The sequence below is a fragment of the Anopheles marshallii genome, chromosome 2 (assembly GCF_943734725.1).
Source record: "Anopheles marshallii chromosome 2, idAnoMarsDA_429_01, whole genome shotgun sequence".
NCBI lineage: Eukaryota > Metazoa > Arthropoda > Insecta > Diptera > Culicidae > Anopheles > Anopheles marshallii.
Genome location: NC_071326.1, coordinates 44,824,830 through 44,840,229, shown reverse-complemented (window position 1 = coordinate 44,840,229; position 15,400 = coordinate 44,824,830). Strand labels below are relative to the sequence as shown.

The 15,400-nt window shown below is 41.6% G+C and overlaps 6 protein-coding genes across 6 annotated transcripts; all 6 read right to left on the bottom strand.

Moving 5' to 3' along the window:
- Positions 1-490: 490 nt before the first annotated feature.
- On the bottom strand, positions 491-1,070 carry LOC128718018 (perlucin-like). Its single transcript, XM_053811692.1, has 2 exons — positions 955-1,070; positions 491-882 (listed from the first exon to the last, which is right to left on the bottom strand). The coding sequence occupies exons 1-2, from the start codon at positions 1,016-1,018 to the stop codon at positions 491-493; spliced, it is 456 nt and encodes a 151-aa protein (XP_053667667.1). The 5' UTR covers positions 1,019-1,070.
- A 2,053-nt stretch (positions 1,071-3,123) lies between these two features.
- Positions 3,124-3,703, bottom strand: LOC128718016 (perlucin-like). Its single transcript, XM_053811691.1, has 2 exons — positions 3,588-3,703; positions 3,124-3,515 (listed from the first exon to the last, which is right to left on the bottom strand). Exons 1-2 carry the CDS (start codon positions 3,649-3,651, stop codon positions 3,124-3,126), a joined length of 456 nt encoding a protein of 151 aa, XP_053667666.1. The 5' UTR covers positions 3,652-3,703.
- Positions 3,704-5,730: 2,027 nt separating this feature from the next.
- Positions 5,731-6,310, bottom strand: LOC128718015 (perlucin-like). Its single transcript, XM_053811690.1, has 2 exons — positions 6,195-6,310; positions 5,731-6,122 (listed from the first exon to the last, which is right to left on the bottom strand). Exons 1-2 carry the CDS (start codon positions 6,256-6,258, stop codon positions 5,731-5,733), a joined length of 456 nt encoding a protein of 151 aa, XP_053667665.1. The 5' UTR covers positions 6,259-6,310.
- Positions 6,311-8,337: 2,027 nt separating this feature from the next.
- Positions 8,338-8,917, bottom strand: LOC128718014 (perlucin-like). Its single transcript, XM_053811689.1, has 2 exons — positions 8,802-8,917; positions 8,338-8,729 (listed from the first exon to the last, which is right to left on the bottom strand). The coding sequence occupies exons 1-2, from the start codon at positions 8,863-8,865 to the stop codon at positions 8,338-8,340; spliced, it is 456 nt and encodes a 151-aa protein (XP_053667664.1). The 5' UTR covers positions 8,866-8,917.
- A 2,047-nt stretch (positions 8,918-10,964) lies between these two features.
- LOC128718013 (C-type lectin domain family 4 member K-like) lies at positions 10,965-11,544 on the bottom strand. The gene is made up of 2 exons (XM_053811688.1): positions 11,429-11,544; positions 10,965-11,356 (listed from the first exon to the last, which is right to left on the bottom strand). The coding sequence occupies exons 1-2, from the start codon at positions 11,490-11,492 to the stop codon at positions 10,965-10,967; spliced, it is 456 nt and encodes a 151-aa protein (XP_053667663.1). The 5' UTR covers positions 11,493-11,544.
- Positions 11,545-13,597: 2,053 nt separating this feature from the next.
- On the bottom strand, positions 13,598-14,177 carry LOC128718012 (perlucin-like). Its single transcript, XM_053811687.1, has 2 exons — positions 14,062-14,177; positions 13,598-13,989 (listed from the first exon to the last, which is right to left on the bottom strand). The coding sequence occupies exons 1-2, from the start codon at positions 14,123-14,125 to the stop codon at positions 13,598-13,600; spliced, it is 456 nt and encodes a 151-aa protein (XP_053667662.1). The 5' UTR covers positions 14,126-14,177.
- Positions 14,178-15,400: the final 1,223 nt, after the last annotated feature.

Sequence of the window (15,400 nt, the reverse complement as noted above, 5' to 3'; positions counted from 1 at the left end):
TAGGCCAACCACTTCTGGATTTTATTGACTATATTTACCCGACGTTGGATAGTTCATCCTGCGTACGCGGAATTGATACGGAAGGGATTTTGTACTGGTTATTTCGTGTGGAACCGGCGCCGCTACCAAACACAACACCGGGACGTCACAAACAATGAATAGTTTCTCAAGAGGATTGTTGTTGCACCCTTTTCAGTACGTCCATCGCAGTCAAGCTTGGGAGAGACCAAGCAACGGCGGCATAGTCCAAGATGGGTCGGACCCAACAACAAAACAAAGATTTCAGACAGTGGAGGTCTCTTGATAGAGACAGAAGGAGTCTTGAAGCAATACAGGCAAGCAGTCCCAAGGGTTTGTTGGACTTTCTAAGTACATTCTAAGTAATATTCTGGTTCATGAAGATTACTAAGGAATCACCATGAAGATTATAAGGATCAACAAATCTGGCAACTACAAGCCACAATTTTCACATTTTAACCAAGCTGGTTTATTACTTTTCGAACGCGCACACATATCCATCTAGCTTTTTGGAGCAAACCTGGTCATCCCATTTACCACGGTTCTCTGCTTGCCAGTTTCCGACCGTCAGACAGTGCTGGTCGCCTCCGAGATTGTTAGGCTCTCCTGGATAGTAGTTCTGGTAGTCGTTGTTTTTCAACTGTCTGTTCAAGCCAATCCACATCCATCGACCATCACGACCGAGGTCAGTTCCTCCAATGAAGTATATGCCATTTGGATTGCTGGCTTTGGCCATTGCTTGTTCCACTTGCCTTTGCTCAGCTGGTGTCTGAATAGATGCCAAATATCCGTCGAAGGAATTGCAGTCTTGCCACGCCTCGAAAAACGTGGAGCTTTTGGAGAAAACGATGAAGCTCTTTTTGGCTGCAAAGAACAACGGTGGTATTATAAAATGTCATACTTTCCTCATAAACCACTGTCCACACCATCACTTACCTTCGATGGAATTGAATGCGGCCACCACCACACACAGCGATAGGAGGAAAGTCTTGAACGACATGTTTTTGGCTCTGTTGAAGCGATACTGCAGCGAACTGTGATTGAGGATCGCTTTTCAGGCGCTATTTATACTCGATTCTCGCTCTCAGTTTTCAGGACTCGAAGATGTTCTGTTGATTTAGGTGGTTCAAACCGTAGCATACGTGTCAACTTGATGTTCGTGTGGTTCGGCAGTTGCATGCAATATAGTTTTGATTCGTAATATGCGATGATGACGCAAATCTAAAACCAGCTGTTAGACCTAATTTCGGAAATGTTTTCAAAGTAAAAGCATCTGTTCAAGTGTTTGTTCCAACTCTGTGTAAAAGAAATATCTAGAACCTGTTTGTGGTTGACGTCAGTCGCTGCAAAAATGACACTTGTTTAAAGTAGAACTGCTCTAAATGTTTCCTAAATGCACTCCATGTTCCACATGGATATGCATCACATCGTGAATATGAATTATAATTGTCTAATGGTGATATAGAACACGATTTACGCTTTCCTTACAGCTGGTACTTGTTCGGCATAATATACCCCTGAAAAAATGTTTCAAATTCTTGTTTATCGATCACGTCTCATTCACAGATGATCATCTACTAATACAATCTAATAGCACGTTACACGGAGTCTGAGCGATCGCAAAAAAAGACGCATCAAGATTGGAACCACAGATCTTCAGGACACACGGTGGTTTTTATCGGGTTTAGGTGTGAAAGAAACTCTATGTTTGGTCATGCTAGGAGGACTCCCATTGTCGTCTATTTTGACGGTGTTGCAACTAATGACGTTACTTGGTGTGTGAGTTAAGCCTTCGGAGAAAAGTAGGAAATCGTCCCACTCAACTGTTTATGGCACCATTTCGGTGGATCACTGCGCGACGGTCTGCCATTGGTCTGCCCTCAAAAGTGTATTCTGAATCTGGGCCTAATTTTTAAGCAACAGTCTGTGGAACTTATATGGAACAGCTTGTAGATATGTAGAAAAATCATAAGCACTAACTGTGTGTAGTATGTATAGTTGGTTGGTTAGCTGGTTAGTTGGTTATTAAAAAACGTCGTCTAATTCAGACACCAGAATTACTAGTCAAACTGTACATTTTCATATCGCCGGTGCCCAAAAGCATTGGTTTTGGCACGCGGCAGGTCATTAATAAATAAAATTGATTGTAATTGGGTCCAAGATTGTTGCACAGAGGTACATCGTAAAAGCTAACGAATGTTGCAGAAAACGTATTGTACATTTTAACATTGCTGCTTTTTTGGGTTAAGTATGGTTCAAGGCAAGTAATAACATTAGCATTAATGACATATACCGAAGAGCTCAACTTTCGATTGGATCAATTAATGACCTACAGTCAAACGCAGTCTTTAAATCAGTGAGGACCGCGTCAACCTGACCAATTGCGTCAACTACTTTCAAACGGAATAATCCACGAAAAATGCTACTTAGGAATTGGGACTGATGGATCAATATTTGCATACGGTTCATAACAGGCTCACAAAGGGTATCCGTACATTTTATGTACACAGATGTCGGTACTCCATCAGACCCAGGGTAGTTGGCAGTTAATACTGGTATAGATAAAATATATACATTCTACCTCTTCTTACGCGGTAATACAACCTCAAGAGGTCTAGGCCAACCATTTCTGGATTTTATTGACTATATTTACCCGACGTTGGATAGTTCATCCTGCGTACGCGGAATTGATACGGAAGGGATTTTGTACTGGTTATTTCGTGTGGAACCGGCGCCGCTACCAAACACAACACCGGGACGTCACAAACAATGAATAGTTTCTCAAGAGGATTGTTGTTGCACCCTTTTCAGTACGTCCATCGCAGTCAAGCTTGGGAGAGACCAAGCAACGGCGGCATAGTCCAAGATGGGTCGGACCCAACAACAAAACAAAGATTTCAGACAGTGGAGGTCTCTTGATAGAGACAGAAGGAGTCTTGAAGCAATACAGGCAAGCAGTCCCAAGGGTTTGTTGGACTTTCTAAGTACATTCTAAGTAATATTCTGGTTCATGAAGATTACTAAGGAATCACCATGAAGATTATAAGGATCAACAAATCTGGCAACTACAAGCCACAATTTTCACATTTTAACCAAGCTGGTTTATTACTTTTCGAACGCGCACACATATCCATCTAGCTTTTTGGAGCAAACCTGGTCATCCCATTTACCACGGTTCTCTGCTTGCCAGTTTCCGACCGTCAGACAGTGCTGGTCGCCTCCGAGATTGTTAGGCTCTCCTGGATAGTAGTTCCGGTAGTCGTTGTTTTTCAACTGTCTGTTCAAGCCAATCCACATCCATCGACCATCACGACCGAGGTCAGTTCCTCCAATGAAGTATATGCCATTTGGATTGCTGGCTTTGGCCATTGCTTGTTCCACTTGCCTTTGCTCAGCTGGTGTCTGAATAGATGCCAAATATCCGTCGAAGGAATTGCAGTCTTGCCACGCCTCGAAAAACGTGGAGCTTTTGGAGAAAACGATGAAGCTCTTTTTGGCTGCAAAGAACAACGGTGGTATTATAAAATGTCATACTTTCCTCATAAACCACTGTCCACACCATCACTTACCTTCGATGGAATTGAATGCGGCCACCACCACACACAGCGATAGGAGGAAAGTCTTGAACGACATGTTTTTGGCTCTGTTGAAGCGATACTGCAGCGAACTGTGATTGAGGATCGCTTTTCAGGCGCTATTTATACTCGATTCTCGCTCTCAGTTTTCAGGACTCGAAGATGTTCTGTTGATTTAGGTGGTTCAAACCGTAGCATACGTGTCAACTTGATGTTCGTGTGGTTCGGCAGTTGCATGCAATATAGTTTTGATTCGTAATATGCGATGATGACGCAAATCTAAAACCAGCTGTTAGACCTAATTTCGGAAATGTTTTCAAAGTAAAAGCATCTGTTCAAGTGTTTGTTCCAACTCTGTCTAAAAGAAATATCTAGAACCTGTTTGTGGTTGACGTCAGTCGCTGCAAAAATGACACTTGTTTAAAGTAGAACTGCTCTAAATGTTTCCTAAATGCACTCCATGCTCCACATGGATATGCATCACATCGTGAATTCGAATTATAATTGTCTAATGGTGATATAGAACACGATTTACGCTTTCCTTACAGCTGGTACTTGTTCGGCATAATTTTTCCCTGAAAATATGTTTCAAATTCTTGTTTATCGATCACGTCTCATTCACAGATGATCATCTACTAATACAATCTAATAGCACGTTACACGCAGTCTGAGCGATCGCAAAAATAGACGCATCAAGATTGGAACCACAGATCTTCAGGACACACGGTGGTTTTTATCGGGTTCAGGTGTGAAAGAAACTTTATGTTTGGTCATGCAAGGAGGACTCCCATTGTCGTCGATTTTGACGGTGTTGCAACTAATGACGTTACTTGGTGTGTGAGTTAAGCCTTCGGAGAAAAGTAGGAAATCGTCCCACTCAACTGTTTATGGCACCATTTCGGCGGATCACTGCGCGACGGTCTGCCATTGGTCTGCCCTCAAAAGTGTATTCTGAATCTGGGCCTAATTTTTAAGCAACAGTCTGTGGAACTTATATGGAACAGCTTGTAGATATGTAAAAAAATCATAAGCACTAACTGTATGTAGTATGTATAGTTGGTTGGTTAGCTGATTAGTTGGTTATTAAAAAACGTCGTCTAATTCAGACACCAGAATTACTAGTCAAACTGTACATTTTCATATGGCACGCGGCAGGTCATTAATAAATAAAATTGATTGTAATTGGGTCCAAGATTGTTGCACAGAGGTAAACAGTGAAAGCTAACGAATGTTGCAGAAAACGTATTGTACATTTTAACATTGCTGCTTTTTTGGGTTAAGTATGGTTCAAGGCAAGTAATAACATTAGCATTAATGACATATACCGAAGAGCTCAACTTTCGATAGGATCAATTAATGACCTACAGTCAAACGCAGTCTTTAAATCAGTGAGGACCGCGTCAACCTGACAAATTGCGTCAACTACTTTCAAACGGAATAATCCACGAAAAATGCCACTTAGGAATTGGGACTGATGGATCAATATTTGCATACGGTTCATAACAGGCTCACAAAGGGTATCCGTACATTTTATGTACACAGATGTCGGTACTCCATCAGGCCCAGGGTAGTTGGCAGTTAATACTGGTATAGATAAAATATATACATTCTACCTCTTCTTACGCGGTAATACAACCTCAAGAGGTCTAGGCCAACCATTTCTGGATTTTATTGACTATATTTACCCGACGTTGGATAGTTCATCCTGCGTACGCGGAATTGATACGGAAGGGATTTTGTACTGGTTATTTCGTGTGGAACCGGCGCCGCTACCAAACACAACACCGGGACGTCACAAACAATGAATAGTTTCTCAAGAGGATTGTTGTTGCACCCTTTTCAGTACGTCCATCGCAGTCAAGCTTGGGAGAGACCAAGCAACGGCGGCATAGTCCAAGATGGGTCGGACCCAACAACAAAACAAAGATTTCAGACAGTGGAGGTCTCTTGATAGAGACAGAAGGAGTCTTGAAGCAATACAGGCAAGCAGTCCCAAGGGTTTGTTGGATTTTCTAAGTACATTCTAAGTAATATTCTGGTTCATGAAGATTACTAAGGAATCACCATGAAGATTATAAGGATCAACAAATCTGGCAACTACAAGCCACAATTTTCACATTTTAACCAAGCTGGTTTATTACTTTTCGAACGCGCACACATATCCATCTAGCTTTTTGGAGCAAACCTGGTCATCCCATTTACCACGGTTCTCTGCTTGCCAGTTTCCGACCGTCAGACAGTGCTGGTCGCCTCCGAGATTGTTAGGCTCTCCTGGATAGTAGTTCCGGTAGTCGTTGTTTTTCAACTGTCTGTTCAAGCCAATCCACATCCATCGACCATCACGACCGAGGTCAGTTCCTCCAATGAAGTATATGCCATTTGGATTGCTGGCTTTGGCCATTGCTTGTTCCACTTGCCTTTGCTCAGCTGGTGTCTGAATAGATGCCAAATATCCGTCGAAGGAATTGCAGTCTTGCCACGCCTCGAAAAACGTGGAGCTTTTGGAGAAAACGATGAAGCTCTTTTTGGCTGCAAAGAACAACGGTGGTATTATAAAATGTCATACTTTCCTCATAAACCACTGTCCACACCATCACTTACCTTCGATGGAATTGAATGCGGCCACCACCACACACAGCGATAGGAGGAAAGTCTTGAACGACATGTTTTTGGCTCTGTTGAAGCGATACTGCAGCGAACTGTGATTGAGGATCGCTTTTCAGGCGCTATTTATACTCGATTCTCGGTCTCAGTTTTCAGGACTCGGAGATGTTCTGTTGATTTAGGTGGTTCAAACCGTAGCATACGTGTCAACTTGATGTTCGTGTGGTTCGGCAGTTGCATGCAATATAGTTTTGATTCGTAATATGCGATGATGACGCAAATCTAAAACCAGCTGTTAGACATAATTTCGGAAATGTTTTCAAAGTAAAAGCATCTGTTCAAGTGTTTGTTCCAACTCTACCTAACAGAAATATCTAGAACCTGTTTGTGGTTGACGTCAGTCGCTGCAAAAATGACACTTGTTTAAAGTAGAACTGCTCTAAATGTTTCCTAAATGCACTTCATGTTCCACATGGATATGCATCACATCGTGAATATGAATTATAATTGTCTAATGGTGATATAGAACACGATTTACGCTTTCCTTACAGCTGGTACTTGCTCGGCATAATTTTTCCCTGAAAAAATGTTTCAAATTCTTGTTTATCGATCACGTCTCATTCACAGATGATCATCTACTAATACAATCTAATAGCACGTTACACGCAGTCTGAACGATCGCAAAAAAAGACGCATCAAGATTGGAACCACAGATCTTCAGGACACACGGTGGTTTTTATCGGGTTTAGGTGTGAAAGAAACTTTATGTTTGGTCATGCTAGGAGGACTCCCATTGTCGTCTATTTTGACGGTGTTGCAACTAATGACGTTACTTGGTGTGTGAGTTAAGCCTTCGGAGAAAAGTAGGAAATCGTCCCACTCAACTGTTTATGGCACCATTTCGGTGGATCACTGCGCGACGGTCTGCCATTGGTCTGCCCTCAAAAGTGTATTCTGAATCTGGGCCTAATTTTTAAGCAACAGTCTGTGGAACTTATATGGAACAGCTTGTAGATATGTAGAAAAATCATAAGCACTAACTGTATGTAGTATGTATAGTTGATTGGTTAGCTGATTAGTTGGTTATTAAAAAACGTCGCCTAATTCAGACACCAGAATTACTAGTCAAACTGTACATTTTCATATGGCACGCGGCAGGTCATTAATAAATAAAATTGATTGTAATTGGGTCCAAGATTGTTGCACAGAGGTAAACAGTGAAAGCTAACGAATGTTGCAGAAAACGTATTGTACATTTTAACATTGCTGCTTTTTTGGGTTAAGTATGGTTCAAGGCAAGTAATAACATTAGCATTAATGACTTATACCGAAGAGCTCAACTTTCGATAGGATCAATTAATGACTTACAGTCAAACGCAGTCTTTAAATCAGTGAGGACCGCGTCAACCTGACAAATTGCGTCAACTACTTTCAAACGGAATAATCCACGAAAAATGCCACTTAGGAATTGGGACTGATTGATCAATATTTGCATACGGTTCATAACAGGCTCACAAAGGGTATCCGTACATTTTATGTACACAGATGTCGGTACTCCATCAGGCCCAGGGTAGTTGGCAGTTAATACTGGTATAGATAAAATATATACATTCTACCTCTTCTTACGCGGTAATACAACCTCAAGAGGTCTAGGCCAACCATTTCTGGATTTTATTGACTATATTTACCCGACGTTGGATAGTTCATCCTGCGTACGCGGAATTGATACGGAAGGGATTTTGTACTGGTTATTTCGTGTGGAACCGGCGCCGCTACCAAACACAACACCGGGACGTCACAAACAATGAATAGTTTCTCAAGAGGATTGTTGTTGCACCCTTTTCAGTACGTCCATCGCAGTCAAGCTTGAGAGAGACCAAGCAACGGCGGCATAGTCCAAGATGGGTCGGACCCAACAACAAAACAAAGATTTCAGACAGTGGAGGTCTCTTGATAGAGACAGAAGGAGTCTTGAAGCAATACAGGCAAGCAGTCCCAAGGGTTTGTTGGACTTTCTAAGTACATTCTAAGTAATATTCTGGTTCATGAAGATTACTAAGGACTCACCATGAAGGTTATAAGGATCAACAAATCTGGCAACTACAAGCCACAATTTTCACATTTTAACCAAGCTGGTTTATTACTTTTCGAACGCGCACACATATCCATCTAGCTTTTTGGAGCAAACCTGGTCATCCCATTTACCACGGTTCTCTGCTTGCCAGTTTCCGACCGTCAGACAGTGCTGGTCGCCTCCGAGATTGTTAGGCTCTCCTGGATAGTAGTTCCGGTAGTCGTTGTTTTTCAACTGTCTGTTCAAGCCAATCCACATCCATCGACCATCACGACCGAGGTCAGTTCCTCCAATGAAGTATATGCCATTTGGATTGCTGGCTTTGGCCATTGCTTGTTCCACTTGCCTTTGCTCAGCTGGTGTCTGAATAGATGCCAAATATCCGTCGAAGGAATTGCAGTCTTGCCACGCCTCGAAAAACGTGGAGCTTTTGGAGAAAACGATGAAGCTCTTTTTGGCTGCAAAGAACAACGGTGGTATTATAAAATGTCATACTTTCCTCATAAACCACTGTCCACACCATCACTTACCTTCGATGGAATTGAATGCGGCCACCACCACACACAGCGATAGGAGGAAAGTCTTGAACGACATGTTTTTGGCTCTGTTGAAGCGATACTGCAGCGAACTGTGATTGAGGATCGCTTTTCAGGCGCTATTTATACTCGATCTTCAGTTTTCAGGACTCGGAGATGTTCTGTTGATTTAGGTGGTTCAAACCGTAGCATACGTGTCAACTTGATGTTCGTGTGGTTCGGCAGTTGCATGCAATATAGTTTTGATTCGTAATATGCGATGATGACGCAAATCTAAAACCAGCTGTTAGACCTAATTTCGGAAATGTTTTCAAAGTAAAAGCATCTGTTCAAGTGTTTGTTCCAACTCTGTCTAAAAGAAATATCTAGAACCTGTTTGTGGTTGACGTCAGTCGCTGCAAAAATGACACTTGTTTAAAGTAGAACTGCTCTAAATGTTTCCTAAATGCACTCCATGTTCCACATGGATATGCATCACATCGTGAATATGAATTATAATTGTCTAATGGTGATATAGAACACGATTTACGCTTTCCTTACAGCTGGTACTTGTTCGGCATAATATACCCCTGAAAAAATGTTTCAAATTCTTGTTTATCGATCACGTCTCATTCACAGATGATCATCTACTAATACAATCTAATAGCACGTTACACGGAGTCTGAGCGATCGCAAAAAAAGACGCATCAAGATTGGAACCACAGATCTTCAGGACACACGGTGGTTTTTATCGGGTTTAGGTGTGAAAGAAACTTTATGTTTGGTCATGCTAGGAGGACTCCCATTGTCGTCTATTTTGACGGTGTTGCAACTAATGACGTTACTTGGTGTGTGAGTTAAGCCTTCGGAGAAAAGTAGGAAATCGTCCCACTCAACTGTTTATGGCACCATTTCGGTGGATCACTGCGCGACGGTCTGCCATTGGTCTGCCCTCAAAAGTGTATTCTGAATCTGGGCCTAATTTTTAAGCAACAGTCTGTGGAACTTATATGGAACAGCTTGTAGATATGTAGAAAAATCATAAGCACTAACTGTATGTAGTATGTATAGTTGGTTGGTTAGCTGGTTAGTTGGTTATTAAAAAACGTCGTCTAATTCAGACACCAGAATTACTAGTCAAACTGTACATTTTCATATCGCCGGTGCCCAAAAGCATTGGTTTTGGCACGCGGCAGGTCATTAATAAATAAAATTGATTGTAATTGGGTCCAAGATTGTTGCACAGAGGTACACCGTAAAAGCTAACGAATGTTGCAGAAAACGTATTGTACATTTTAACATTGCTGCTTTTTTGGGTTAAGTATGGTTCAAGGCAAGTAATAACATTAGCATTAATGACATATACCGAAGAGCTCAACTTTCGATAGGATCAATTAATGACCTACAGTCAAACGCAGTCTTTAAATCAGTGAGGACCGCGTCAACCTGACCAATTGCGTCAACTACTTTAAACCGGAATAATCCACGAAAAATGCCACTTAGGAATTGGGACTGATGGATCAATATTTGCATACGGTTCATAACAGGCTCACAAAGGGTATCCGTACATTTTATGTACACAGATGTCGGTACTCCATCAGGCCCAGGGTAGTTGGCAGTTAATACTGGTGTAGATAAAATATATACATTCTACCTCTTCTTACGCGGTAATACAACCTCAAGAGGTCTAGGCCAACCATTTCTGGATTTTATTGACTATATTTACCCGACGTTGGATAGTTCATCCTGCGTACGCGGAATTGATACGGAAGGGATTTTGTACTGGTTATTTCGTGTGGAACCGGCGCCGCTACCAAACACAACACCGGGACGTCACAAACAATGAATAGTTTCTCAAGAGGATTGTTGTTGCACCCTTTTCAGTACGTCCATCGCAGTCAAGCTTGGAAGAGACCAAGCAACGGCGGCATAGTCCAAGATGGATCGGACCCAACAACAAAACAAAGATTTCAGACAGTGGAGGTCTCTTGATAGAGACAGAAGGAGTCTTGAAGCAATACAGGCAAGCAGTCCCAAGGGTTTGTTGGACTTTCTAAGTACATTCTAAGTAATATTCTGGTTCATGAAGATTACTAAGGAATCACCATGAAGATTATAAGGATCAACAAATCTGGCAACTACAAGCCACAACATTCACATTTTAACCAAGCTGGTTTATTACTTTTCGAACGCGCACACATATCCATCTAGCTTTTTGGAGCAAACCTGGTCATCCCATTTACCACGGTTCTCTGCTTGCCAGTTTCCGACCGTCAGACAGTGCTGGTCGCCTCCGAGATTGTTAGGCTCTCCTGGATAGTAGTTCCGGTAGTCGTTGTTATTCAACGGTCTGTTCAAGCCAATCCACATCCATCGACCATCACGACCGAGGTCAGTTCCTCCAATGAAGTATATGCCATTTGGGTTGTTGGCTTTGGCCATTGCTTGTTCCACTTGCCTTTGCTCAAATGGTGACTGAATAGATGCCAAATATCCGCTGAAGGAATTGCAGTCTTGCCACGCCTCGAAAAACGTGGAGCTTTTGGAGAAAACGATGAAGCTCTTTTTGGCTGCAAAGAACAACGGTGGTATTATAAAATGTCATACTTTCCTCATAAACCACTGTCCACACCAACACTTACCTTCGATGGAATTGAATGCGGCCACCACCACACACAGCGATAGGAGGAAAGTCTTGAACGACATGTTTTTGGCTCTGTTGAAGCGATACTGCAGCGAACTGTGATTGAGGATCGCTTTTCAGGCGCTATTTATACTCGATTCTCGGTCTCAGTTTTCAGGACTCGGAGATGTTCTGTTGATTTAGGTGGTTCAAACCGTAGCATACGTGTCAACTTGATGTTCGTGTGGTTCGGCAGTTGCATGCAATATAGTTTTGATTCGTAATATGCGATGATGACGCAAATCTAAAACCAGCTGTTAGACCTAATTTCGGAAATGTTTTCAAAGTAAAAGCATCTGTTCAAGTGTTTGTTCCAACTCTGTCTAAAAGAAATATCTAGAACCTGTTTGTGGTTGACGTCAGTCGCTGCAAAAATGACACTTGTTTAAAGTAGAACTGCTCTAAATGTTTCCTAAATGCACTCCATGTTCCACATGGATATGCATCACATCGTGAATATGAATTATAATTGTCTAATGGTGATATAGAACACGATTTACGCTTTCCTTACAGCTGGTACTTGTTCGGCATAATATACCCCTGAAAAAATGTTTCAAATTCTTGTTTATCGATCACGTCTCATTCACAGATGATCATCTACTAATACAATCTAATAGCACGTTACACGGAGTCTGAGCGATCGCAAAAAAAGACGCATCAAGATTGGAACCACAGATCTTCAGGACACACGGTGGTTTTTATCGGGTTTAGGTGTGAAAGAAACTTTATGTTTGGTCATGCTAGGAGGACTCCCATTGTCGTCTATTTTGACGGTGTTGCAACTAATGACGTTACTTGGTGTGTGAGTTAAGCCTTCGGAGAAAAGTAGGAAATCGTCCCACTCAACTGTTTATGGCACCATTTCGGTGGATCACTGCGCGACGGTCTGCCATTGGTCTGCCCTCAAAAGTGTATTCTGAATCTGGGCCTAATTTTTAAGCAACAGTCTGTGGAACTTATATGGAACAGCTTGTAGATATGTAGAAAAATCATAAGCACTAACTGTATGTAGTATGTATAGTTGGTTGGTTAGCTGGTTAGTTGGTTATTAAAAAACGTCGTCTAATTCAGACACCAGAATTACTAGTCAAACTGTACATTTTCATATCGCCGGTGCCCAAAAGCATTGGTTTTGGCACGCGGCAGGTCATTAATAAATAAAATTGATTGTAATTGGGTCCAAGATTGTTGCACAGAGGTACACCGTAAAAGCTAACGAATGTTGCAGAAAACGTATTGTACATTTTAACATTGCTGCTTTTTTGGGTTAAGTATGGTTCAAGGCAAGTAATAACATTAGCATTAATGACATATACCGAAGAGCTCAACTTTCGATAGGATCAATTAATGACTTACAGTCAAACGCAGTCTTTAAATCAGTGAGGACCGCGTCAACCTGACCAATTGCGTCAACTACTTTAAACCGGAATAATCCACGAAAAATGCCACTTAGGAATTGGGACTGATGGATCAATATTTGCATACGGTTCATAACAGGCTCACAAAGGGTATCCGTACATTTTATGTACACAGATGTCGGTACTCCATCAGGCCCAGGGTAGTTGGCAGTTAATACTGGTATAGATAAAATATATACATTCTACCTCTTCTTACGCGGTAATACAACCTCAAGAGGTCTAGGCCAACCATTTCTGGATTTTATTGACTATATTTACCCGACGTTGGATAGTTCATCCTGCGTACGCGGAATTGATACGGAAGGGATTTTGTACTGGTTATTTCGTGTGGAACCGGCGCCGCTACCAAACACAACACCGGGACGTCACAAACAATGAATAGTTTCTCAAGAGGATTGTTGTTGCACCCTTTTCAGTACGTCCATCGCAGTCAAGCTTGGAAGAGACCAAGCAACGGCGGCATAGTCCAAGATGGATCGGACCCAACAACAAAACAAAGATTTCAGACAGTGGAGGTCTCTTGATAGAGACAGAAGGAGTCTTGAAGCAATACAGGCAAGCAGTCCCAAGGGTTTGTTGGACTTTCTAAGTACATTCTAAGTAATATTCTGGTTCATGAAGATTACTAAGGAATCACCATGAAGATTATAAGGATCAACAAATCTGGCAACTACAAGCCACAACTTTCACATTTTAACCAAGCTGGTTTATTACTTTTCGAACGCGCACACATATCCATCTAGCTTTTTGGAGCAAACCTGGTCATCCCATTTACCACGGTTCTCTGCTTGCCAGTTTCCGACCGTCAGACAGTGCTGGTCGCCTCCGAGATTGTTAGGCTCTCCTGGATAGTAGTTCCGGTAGTCGTTGTTATTCAACGGTCTGTTCAAGCCAATCCACATCCATCGACCATCACGACCGAGGTCAGTTCCTCCAATGAAGTATATGCCATTTGGATTGCTGGCTTTGGCCATTGCTTGTTCCACCTGCCTTTGCTCAAATGGTGACTGAATAGATGCCAAATATCCGTCGAAGGAATTGCAGTCTTGCCACGCCTCGAAAAACGTGGAGCTTTTGGAGAAAACAATGAAGCTCTTTTTGGCTGCAAAGAACAACGGTGGTATTATAAAATGTCATACTTTCCTCATAAACCACTGTCCACACCATCACTTACCTTCGATGGAATTGAATGCGGCCACCACCACACACAGCGATAGGAGGAAAGTCTTGAACGACATGTTTTTGGCTCTGTTGAAGCGATACTGCAGCGAACTGTGATTGAGGATCGCTTTTCAGGCGCTATTTATACTCGTTTCTCGCGCCTTGTTTTCATGACTCGAAGAGCTTCTGTTGACTCAGGTGACGCGTGATGTGGAACTCGCTGGTTTGTGTTGGAACAAAATATCTACATTTTGCCTTCAGTACGAATCTAACAATGGTTCAAGCGAAACTGCTATTGTACTTTCTCATACAGGTTTTTGTTTTTTCAAACCTTTTGCGCTTGGTACAATTCGTTTTGTGATCGTTCAGTAACTCGAAACCAAATTTTCGCTGCGTTTGGTATGCGTAAATTATAAAATATGTAAAATATATATAGTTTTTGTTGCCATGTCGTTTTTTATATTGAAAAACATATTTTCCTTATTTATTAAGTCTGACCTCTCTTGGGATGTAACTTCATAACTTTTTGTTTGGTGTTGAATTGTTAAAGTGTTGCACCGAATCGAGTTGGAAGATTACATTTGTTAAAAAAATACTACAGCAGATCTCATTAAGTGATTATTAAGTTTTTGTGCACTGAGGGAAGTTGCGTTGGAGCGTTGGAACCGCTTGGTGAACCTGTAGTGTTATGAAATTGGCATTATCAGACCATCAGAAGCAAGTAAACCTAACCGTGCAATTTGACGGTGACAATTGTCTGGGAGACTTTTTTCTCCGAGACTTTTCGATGAAATGCGATGAAAAGTCCATATATAAAAAACGGTATCCCGTTTTCATCGCGTGTATGAAGTTGCTACATTTTGGCTGTCGTTCTGCCATCATTTGTTCATAAACACAACTTTTAACCATATGCACAAGTCATTTCAAGTTTAAAATAAAATTATTTTCAACAGTTTAATAAAAAAAAAAGCATCGAGCAGGCCGTAGACAAACAAATGAGCGCAGAAATTTCTCGAAGAAACGTAGCTTTTTTGCTGGATTGAGCTACTTCATGAAAGTCTCGGAGACAATTGTCACCGTCTGATAGCACGGCCTGTGGCCCTGTATCGTAGATGCATGAACAAATCAGTTCCGAACCCTGCCACGCCTTCATGTTTTTAGTGGGGGTTCCAGCAAAAAAAACCTTGCGAGTTTTGCGGTTGAGTTTCAAGCAAGTTAACCTAATTCGTTATATGATGTGCTAATATTCAGAAAAGTACACAATATTACCAATTTGCCTTATTTCAGCTATCTTTTTAACAAATTAGGTAACGCATACAGATTCATTCTATCATTCCTTCATTCATTCATTC

Coding starts and splice junctions, on each gene's coding strand:
- LOC128718018 (XM_053811692.1), bottom strand. CDS start 1,018: ATGTCGTTCAAGACTTTCCTCCTATCGCTGTGTGTGGTGGTGGCCGCA. Junction 883..954: donor CGCATTCAATTCCATCGAAG/GTAAGTGATGGT, acceptor TGTTCTTTGCAG/CCAAAAAGAGCTTCATCGTT.
- LOC128718016 (XM_053811691.1), bottom strand. CDS start 3,651: ATGTCGTTCAAGACTTTCCTCCTATCGCTGTGTGTGGTGGTGGCCGCA. Junction 3,516..3,587: donor CGCATTCAATTCCATCGAAG/GTAAGTGATGGT, acceptor TGTTCTTTGCAG/CCAAAAAGAGCTTCATCGTT.
- LOC128718013 (XM_053811688.1), bottom strand. CDS start 11,492: ATGTCGTTCAAGACTTTCCTCCTATCGCTGTGTGTGGTGGTGGCCGCA. Junction 11,357..11,428: donor CGCATTCAATTCCATCGAAG/GTAAGTGTTGGT, acceptor TGTTCTTTGCAG/CCAAAAAGAGCTTCATCGTT.
- LOC128718014 (XM_053811689.1), bottom strand. CDS start 8,865: ATGTCGTTCAAGACTTTCCTCCTATCGCTGTGTGTGGTGGTGGCCGCA. Junction 8,730..8,801: donor CGCATTCAATTCCATCGAAG/GTAAGTGATGGT, acceptor TGTTCTTTGCAG/CCAAAAAGAGCTTCATCGTT.
- LOC128718015 (XM_053811690.1), bottom strand. CDS start 6,258: ATGTCGTTCAAGACTTTCCTCCTATCGCTGTGTGTGGTGGTGGCCGCA. Junction 6,123..6,194: donor CGCATTCAATTCCATCGAAG/GTAAGTGATGGT, acceptor TGTTCTTTGCAG/CCAAAAAGAGCTTCATCGTT.
- LOC128718012 (XM_053811687.1), bottom strand. CDS start 14,125: ATGTCGTTCAAGACTTTCCTCCTATCGCTGTGTGTGGTGGTGGCCGCA. Junction 13,990..14,061: donor CGCATTCAATTCCATCGAAG/GTAAGTGATGGT, acceptor TGTTCTTTGCAG/CCAAAAAGAGCTTCATTGTT.